General features: G+C 33.5%; 2 protein-coding genes across 4 annotated transcripts in view; both read right to left on the minus strand.

Moving 5' to 3' along the window:
* The window catches only part of LOC105560149 (venom acid phosphatase Acph-1-like), an 8,338-nt gene extending 3,152 nt beyond the window's left edge, over window positions 1–5,186 (minus strand). The window contains exons 1-5 of one of the 2 annotated variants that reach the window (XM_012009003.1): window positions 4,982–5,165; window positions 4,615–4,725; window positions 4,089–4,357; window positions 3,545–3,828; window positions 3,252–3,457 (exon numbers count right to left, since the gene is read on the minus strand). In XM_012009003.1, coding sequence (XP_011864393.1) covers window positions 3,252–3,457; window positions 3,545–3,828; window positions 4,089–4,357; window positions 4,615–4,725; window positions 4,982–5,083 — 972 coding nt within the window. In that variant the 5' untranslated portion in view covers window positions 5,084–5,165. Of the gene's footprint in view, window positions 1–3,251; window positions 3,458–3,544; window positions 3,829–4,088; window positions 4,358–4,614; window positions 4,726–4,981 lie in introns of both variants that reach the window. The other variant, XM_012009004.1, reaches the window with a different exon arrangement.
* A 634-nt stretch (window positions 5,187–5,820) lies between these two features.
* On the minus strand, window positions 5,821–9,119 carry LOC105560148 (venom acid phosphatase Acph-1-like). 2 transcript variants are annotated; one of them, XM_012009001.1, is made up of 7 exons: window positions 8,864–9,119; window positions 8,437–8,555; window positions 8,168–8,278; window positions 7,694–7,959; window positions 7,213–7,496; window positions 6,651–6,859; window positions 5,821–6,554 (listed from the first exon to the last, which is right to left on the minus strand). In XM_012009001.1, exons 2-7 carry the CDS (start codon window positions 8,539–8,541, stop codon window positions 6,303–6,305), a joined length of 1,227 nt encoding a protein of 408 aa, XP_011864391.1. In that variant the 5' UTR covers window positions 8,542–8,555; window positions 8,864–9,119; the 3' UTR covers window positions 5,821–6,302. The 2 variants fall into 2 exon arrangements, with proteins under 2 accessions (XP_011864391.1, XP_011864392.1); XM_012009002.1 differs by having other exon boundaries at window positions 8,437–8,550; window positions 8,864–9,106.

Below are 9,119 nucleotides of genomic sequence, written 5' to 3' on the forward strand. Positions count from 1 at the left end.
CAGGTGTCCGATCGCCATGCCTAAATACCTGTATGAAAATAGAATGTTAATAACACTAGTCAACAAATTTGGACTCATTTTCTGCTTCGGAAACGAAATCAGTCAATCTTTACTAATTTGGGCGCGCTGAATCCGAATATGTTCGCGAAAATTGTTCATTGGCTCTATGGCTCTACTTTCAAAGATATATGCAGTTAAAACCTCCAAAAAACGCTATTTTGGCTGTTTTCGGTCGAGTGTAACTTTTCAACGGAACATGATAAATGATTCGCAAACATCTCAAAAGAAAGCTTATATCTTCTACTTTATCAAGAATGGATTCAATATTTTGACATTTCTGCTCAGGACTTTTTACTTCAATTTTTGTGAGTGGGCGCGTTACGCTGCTACCCAGATAACATGCATGTCTAAAAAAACATCTTTAAGACGTCTTTAACACGTCTTTAAGATATCTTTTAGACGTGTATGTCTAAAAGATGTCTAAAAGACGTGTTAAAGACGTCTTAAAGATGTCTTTTAGACATGCATGTTATCTGGGTAGGCGCCACATTGCGGTATCTATAATAGCAGCGTAGCGCGTCCGATCACAAAAATTGAAGTAAAAAGTCCTGAGCAGAAATGTCAAAATATTGAATCCATTCTTGATAAAGTAGAAGATATCTTTTGAAACGTTTGCGAATCATTTATCATGTTCCGTTGAAAAGTTACACTCGACCAAAAACAGCCAAAATAGCGTTTTTCGGAGGTTTTAACTGCTTATATCTTTGAAAGTAGAGCCAATGAACAATTTTCACGAACATATTCGGATTCAGCGCACCCAAATTAGTAAAGATTGACTGATCCCGTCGTCGAAGCATTTTTGTTGTTGACCAGTGTAATTAGTGGGACGAAACGTTTAAATCTATTACAATAAAATTTCAAAATAATTAGATTTAACATTTATAAAATACTGAAATCGATTATTGACAAGGAATGGCACTTACCACATTTACTAACTTAAGTTCAGGTTTCGCGTCTGCGAGTAGAATACGTTTAAGCCGATGACTAGACTAATTGACAAATAATTGTAGAGGAACGAGACCATGTTGCTGGCACCTAATCTATTGGAGTAATGCCATATTAGGCTTATATAGTTACTTCTCCTTCGAGAATGATAAATGCCGTCGCAGCGATAAACTATAATAAAAACGAGTTTCGTGTAAACAGGTGTAAAATTATTGCATAAAATATTATACTCTTTCGTTCATGATAAAGAGATAGCTCATTTGCATCAAACATAAAATAAATGCACGAAGTTGCATTGAAAGAAATATAAAAATAAAAAACCTTTAAATATTTTATTTTAATACGGAAAATAAAATCGATTATTTTTTTAATACAAAAACAGGTAAAGTAACTTCCGGGTGCTAGGAAAATCCGTCGTGACTTAAACCAATATACATTAAATCATTTGTATAAACAATATTGAGCAGAATGAAATATATTACTTGCCTCAAGTTTGCACCGCCAGATTTTGATTTATAAATTTAGTTGCGTCAATTTTATGTAGCACATATGTATATGTATGTGTGTGTGTGTGTGCACGTTGTATAAAAATATTAAAATACCCATAGCAAAGCAAAATTTCAGCAATATTGTAGCAACATTTTGCGGCAAGATTGTAACATTACCTAAATGATGCAAAATATTGCTGCAATGGTAAAATGTCCGCCTGCAGAAATATTATAATGTAATATTACAACAACATAGCAATATAATATATGTATATGCAATAATACTTTGTGTATATTCATCTTAATAATATAGAAAAAAATTCATATACGAATTCCAGATTTGAAAGATCATAGGAGCTAACATTTTCATGGCCGTGTGTGAAGAACCGTAAAGTCGCGGTCACCCATCCAAGTTTTAATCATACTCAATAGTGCTTAAGAGGATCCCTCGGTTATCTGTTTTAACTACACAGTCAAATATATGTAGTTTATACGTTTGTAAGTTTTTTTATTAGCTTTTATGCACAAAATGAGTGGTACCCGTTTGGCCACGTTGATATTGACCACGTTGCAATTGACCACAGTCCCGATACTCAATTTTAATATATAGTAGACTCATTCATTTAGTAAGGCGAAGATTTAAAACAGACCTCTAGTCTTCTTCAATATTACCACATGTGGTCAATTGCAACGTGCAGTCAATCGGGCCAGACAAATATACACAGATTATTACAATTAGAAATCGTATATTCATAAGAAAAAGAACATGTTTAGAATATTCATCCAGTTTATGTATTGCACGTTGTTTATTGTGTATTACATTTATCTTATGCAAAAGGCAGTGAAACCTGTGATCATACTATATATAATTTAACCGACATGCTATACTTGATAGATTATTCACATTCGAAAACGATATATAGTAGTGCCAATTAATCGAACGTTCTTTCGAATATAAGTTAATGTCTAAGAAAATGACCTATAGAATATTTCAAATATTCTTGAAGAATATTCTGAAAATGTCCATAGGAGTATCTTGTGCTATTTGGGAAGCTTCCGTACTGTATATTTATATCATTATGTTTTGTTTTATATATTTACCAGTGTTTATAACAATTAGAATAGCACAATTATGTTGTTCTGACCAGCGTTGGGAAAATAACTCATTACTTGTACCGAAGTTACAGTTAGTTACAATTAGATACTATTTTTCCTACTGGATTGCTTACGAGAGCCAATCAGAATTCAACCTTAAGTCGTCTGATCTACAACAAAATGCACGTCGTACTATTTTTCCCATTAAATTGCCCGGGATAACCAACAATGATGCAGACGGCAGGTTTCTTTGTATCTGCGTAATCTGCGGTCTGTGTCTTATCGCAAACCATTTCTTCATAAGATGGAATCAATTCTCGAGTTAGATCCACGAACTTCTTGAAAGGACAAAGGGTTTCGCAACCTGGGATTGTAAGTTCGACGATCCTCGGTGGAATCCCTCGATAATGCAAAAGCTGTAAAGTTATTACGCAGGATAAATAATTGAATTTGTGAGGTATTTTTATCAATAAATAATTCAAATTGTTTCATATGCTTATAATGTTTTAAAAAAAATGATTCTAAACATTAGAAAATTAATAATATATTTACGGTATAAGCATATTTTTTATTTTACATTCGCTTACTTTTTAATAAAGAATTATTTTTAGTTATGTTATCATCTACAAAGATATTTTATAAACTATTTGATATTAAACTTACCTTTACATAATACTGCGTGTTTTCTTGTAACAATTCTAGAATAACTGCGCTAGAGTATTCAGGTACATGAGCCTCGTACACATTAAACGAGTGCAATAATCCCGCGATGTTAGTTTCATGACCGCCATATAAATACAATTTTGTGCTTGATAAATGCAGATTCTGCACGGCTAGCATATTCATCAACATCGTGCTGATTATTGGACCTATAAAAAATAAGTACGAGTCTAACATCTAAGAAATCTTAGACGTTATAACCGTTAAATTATACAAAACCGTTGAACAGTTCTTACCAGAATGCAACCTCTTTAATAAAGGAGTAGAATTTGAAATATTGTATGCAGCCACGGTTGCATCGAATAGTGGACCGTCCGGAAAATATTCATGCGCCCATTTAGGAAGAGTCAGTTTCATAGATGATTCTGCTACGAAAGTGTGATACAAATAATATAAATCCAGAGGCTTCTCGATCTTCTTGCCGGTTAACGTTGTCAATTTATTCATCATGTCTTTGAATTGTGACATTTTCGTTTTCGTTTCGGGTAATTCTAACACTCGATCATACTCGTTGAGATACCTGAAAATAATCTCAAATTTAAATCTCTTTATTCGTGAAATTTTCAAGTTTTAAGATATGTATATTTTGCAATCATCTTTATCATTTACGATATATTACAATCTTACTTTAATTAAAGTTAGTTGGTTTTCTGTCATTTGTTTAAATATTTTTTATGTTCTCTATTTGCCGAGCTCTATATCAAAGAACTTACACGAATTCTTTAAACAGTTTATTGTTCGTCGTTTTATTTATTTTTTGCTAATATTAATCATGCTTACTGTGGGCACTCATCACCTGAGAAGAAATTATCGTCAATACGTGGTATATATGTCGTTGGAATTGGTTGCCAATTTAACGCAGGATTCCACCGTTGTCGAACATTTATTGGCGGAAACAAGGCGGCGAGAACGAGTTGCAGAGACATTTTCGTTCTATCATAATCCGAACTGTGACCCTGAACGAGTTTTGGCAGGTACAGTTTTCCCAGAAATTCTTTGTACCTGTGACCCAAAGCTATTCCTAATTGATACTCGCGCATCTTCCCTTGCTAGAAAATTGCATTAATTATTAAAATATATTAATCAATCTTAGATCATATTACGATTGGAACGTATGTAAGAACTTTCTATCACCTCTATATTTAAGTGCTAACTCTACAATATCACGAATTTTTAAAATTAATTTACAATTCAAAATTTAACCATTCAGTTTTATAGAAATTAATTTTATTTTAATTCATCCTTCTCACGATGTCGCTTTTTTCGGAGAATTATTCGGAAGAAAGCGTCGTTACACTGTACTTACATTGGTCAATTGTCCTAAACCTTCCGGGTAGAAGGAATAATTTAAATAGGGATCATTCGGATACATTTCGTGTCCGTTATTATCAGGTGTCCGATCGCCATGCCTAAATACCTGTATGAAAATACAATGTTAATATTTAGACTGCGTTCAGAAACACCACCCGAGTACCCCAGCGTATTATTCTATCCTTGTTGCTCACCGTATGTTAAACAAGGATAAAATGATACTCTGGGGTACTCGGGTGGTGTTTTTGAACGCAGCCTTAGTGGGACGAAACGTTTAAACCTAATACAATAAAAGTCCATAACAATTAGACTTAACATTTATAAAATACTGAAATCGATTATTGACAAGGAATGGCACTTACCACATTTACTAATTTAAGTTCAGGTTTCGCGTCTGCGAGTAGAATAGCGTTGAAGCCGACGACTAGAATAATTGACAAATAATTGTAGAGGAACGAGACCATGTTGCTGGCACCTAATGTTCAATAAATATAATCTGTTGAAGTAATGTCATTAGGCTTATATAGTTAATTCCCCTTCGAGAATGATAAATGCCGTCGTAGCGATAAACTGATAAAAACGAGTTTCGTGTAAACAGGTGTAAAATTATTGCATAAAATATTATGCTCTTCCGTTCATGATAAAGAGATAGCTCATTTACATCCCCAGTCAGAAAGTTTTTTCGCTAAAAACGCAACTAGTTATAATTACAAGTTACCAAAAAGTACTGAAAAGTAACGCGTTACAGTTACAGTTAATTAGAGTTGCCAAAAAAGTAACTGTAACTTTAACTTCGTTATAAGCAATGAGTTACTTCCAACACTGAGAGATATTAAACACTTTTCGGTGGTTGTCTCCGAGAAGGTGGTATTTGATTAAAATCCGTCCAAGAAAAACCAGCGGTGTTCTCGGTTGGATTTGAACTCGGGGTCTTTTTGTTTATTTGTTTACTGATCAGCGTACATTTATCTACACCACGCTCGCCCAATTATATTTTCAATAATTATAATTCTACCGAAACATATAGTTTAAAAACAAAATTTGCATACATTAATGGAATGTTCTTTCCGGGAATCGGGGACGAATTAAAAATTAGAGGAAAAAAATATATAAAATAATAGGAGAGGAAGTACAAAAGGACTCGCTTTGTGTAATGAATTATGATACTTCTCTTAAGACGTGATATTTTTTATCCATCTAGTTATTTCTCATTGTATTTTATTCGTATTTTTCATATATTTATATGTTATGCTGTACACAAATTTGCAAAAAGCATAATACGTCACTTACATGTATATTAAAGTGACTCCCACCATCTGAACAAAATAGACAAAAGAACACAAATGTATGTACAAAGACATACTTGACGTAAACGATGTAAAGGAACAATAGATCCATAAATTTTAGGCTTAATCCTAATTCTTTAAAAATTAAACTTTTACAATTTAGTAAGAGAGATGTTTTGCTTCATCTGCCTTATTGAATCATATACATATCAATAATGAGCCTCAGGGTCACGTAAACATTTTACGTGTATATTTAATGACAAATGAATAAATAAACTTGAAAGAAAATGATTTCGGAAAAAATGGAAAAATCTTATAATATTCATGGCACAGTGCAACATTCACGATTTTCTAGACATTTATTAGCCAGTAAACAAGGCACGCGGGAGCACGCGCATTATCGCTGAATGTTCTCCCCGCTTCTCGAAGACATCACTTTCCTAATTATATTCTCCAAAGCCGACTGCATGCCAGCAGGATATTCCGTATCGGAGAAACTCGGAGTCTGTCTCTTATCACAAAACATTTCCTCGTCAGACGGAATCAAATCTTCAATTAGATCCAAATATTTATCGAAGGGACACAATACGTCACAACCTGGGATTTTAAGATCTTTCATAGTGGGCGGGATGCCTCGATAATACACGAGCTGAAAAAATATTTCATATAATATACGTTAAAAATCATTAATTTTTTCGCCATTAACTAAAGCACACAATAAAATGTAGTTTGCTAAGATTCTTACCTTTACATAATACTCTTGTGCGATCTGTTGCAATTCCAGAATAACTGCGCTAGAATACTCGGGTACATGCGGCTTATACACACCAAACGCGTGCAACATACCGGCAATGTTGGTTTCGTGACCACTGTATAAATAAACCTTCGTGTTCGGCGCAGCGGTTGGATTTTGTGCAGCAATCATATTGTCCGTCATGGCACGGATCATTGGACCTGCGACAGAGCAAAGGTTTGTCGTAATGATATTATAATAAGGAACTTTTACATGGAGCTGTGATTTAATTGTTGAAGAATCTGTCACATTTGTAATGAACCAAAGTTTTATAGCAAATTTAATTTGTAAATTCTACATCAGATATAATTGCTTCTTTTTACATTAAAATTATTTATAAGATTTGCATAATTTTGATTAAAAAAATTTTTGTGGAGTTATATGTATATTCAATTGATATAAATTGATTTTCATGTAATTATTAATACATGTATGCCTAAAAACTATTGATTTATATATTATTGAACAACGAAATTTTGTTAGAATTGTTTCCGTTAAGATAAACGTAACTTACCGGCATATAGTCTTCTTAATAAAGGAGTAAAATTACTCATATTGTACGAAGCCACAATTCCATCGAACAGTGGTCCATAAGGAAAATAATCATAAACCCATTCGGGAAGTGGTAATCCCAGGGAGGTTTCAGCTACGAAAGTGTGATAAAGAAAATAAAGCTCCTCTAGTGTTTCTATTTTCTTGCCAGTTAGCTTCGTCAAATTGCCCATCAAGTCCTTGAATTGACCGATTGTTGCTTGCCCATCGGGTGAATTTAATATTCGGTTGTATTCTTCGAGGTACCTGGAAACAATGTTTAAACGTAGATCAAGTTATCTTTTTTATATTAATTTTTAGATATGTATATAAAAAAATTAATTTTAAGATAATATGCTCGTTATATCCTAAATATAATTAGAGATAACATAAGACATTGATGTTCTATTTGGATTAATTTCTCGTTTTATTCGATTGTATTATTTGCTTCTTGTTATACTTACTGCGGACACTCGTCGGCTAAAATAATGTTATCGTCGACACGTGGTGTGTACGATGCCGGGATCGGTTGCCAGTTTAAAACTGGATTCCATCGTTGTACATTTCTCGGTGGGAATAAGCTGGCGAGGACAAGTTGCAGCGACATTTTTGTTCTTTCAAAATCCGAGCTACGAGCCACGACTAATTTTGGCGTGTACAAACCTCCAAGGAAGTCATTGTATCTAGAGCGCAAAAATTTTCCCAGTCTGTATTCATGCTTCTTGCCCTCCTGTAAATAATCAGATAAATTCGATCAATTAATTATCAAATAATCTGTCGATCCAATCGATTTTAAAAACAGGAAAAGAATTTATTAGAAGAAGACATAATTAGCTGTGTGGCATCGTAAAAGTTTTACCAGGATTACATTTTTTTAATAAATGTCAATTTTTTTTCATAGAAAAAATTCATTCTGGGCGATTACGTGTCGTACTTACTACGGTCAATTGTCCGAGGCCTGTCGGATAAAAGGAATAATTTATATATGGATCTTTCGGAAACATCTCGCGACCGTTGTTATCGGGTGTTCGATCGCCATGTCTGAATACCTACAAAAGAATAAAAATAATTATTAAAACGCAGCAATCGCAGATAACAATCTAGAAAACAATATAAAAATTAAATTAGAGCGGAAAAAGAGACAAAGGAGTTTGTACGTGTGCGCGCGCGTGTGTTTAATTATATTAATAATAGTATCGACACTTACCACATTAACTAATTTAAGCTCAGAACGTTGAGCTCCGCTCAGAATGATGTTTAAACCGATAACAGCAATTAATAGATAATTGTCGAAAATGTGAAACGAGACCATTGTTGGTACCTAATCTGCAAGTATAATGCAATTAGGCTGGCAGCTAGATTTATCAATATTTATAAATATTGATTAATAGGACATTTTCAAGAATCCGAGATTTGACAATTTTTATATTTATCTATGTACGTTATACAATAAATTAAAATGGAGATATTTTATTCTAATGTTATCTTTAATTATTAGCACGAGAAATAGTATTTTTATGGCTACAGCTACAGTATCGTGTATCTAAATTCTAGCTTGGTATTCTATTAAGTGCATATTTAATTGTGATTCTAATTGTAAATATTTTAGAAACTGTAGAAATTAACACACATACGTGTTTTTGATGTACGATCTGTCCGTATTCTTCAGAGAGATTACAATCTTCGGTGTTTTATTAACAATGGCACCCACAAAAAAGTGCCGGTGTTCTGTCGAACTACCGATTGTAAGGATTAATTTACTACTGGCTTTTTCTCATTGCACGTAAGGCTTTTAAGGTGTAAGAGCGTACACCCCACCATATTGTACTTCCTGTCTGAGCCATTATATCGGACGTCGTACCGTGGACGTTATGACGCATGTAAATTTGT

Source organism: Vollenhovia emeryi, unplaced genomic scaffold (genome assembly GCF_000949405.1).
Source record: "Vollenhovia emeryi isolate VEMERY1.0 unplaced genomic scaffold, V.emery_V1.0 DF939241.1, whole genome shotgun sequence".
NCBI lineage: Eukaryota > Metazoa > Arthropoda > Insecta > Hymenoptera > Formicidae > Vollenhovia > Vollenhovia emeryi.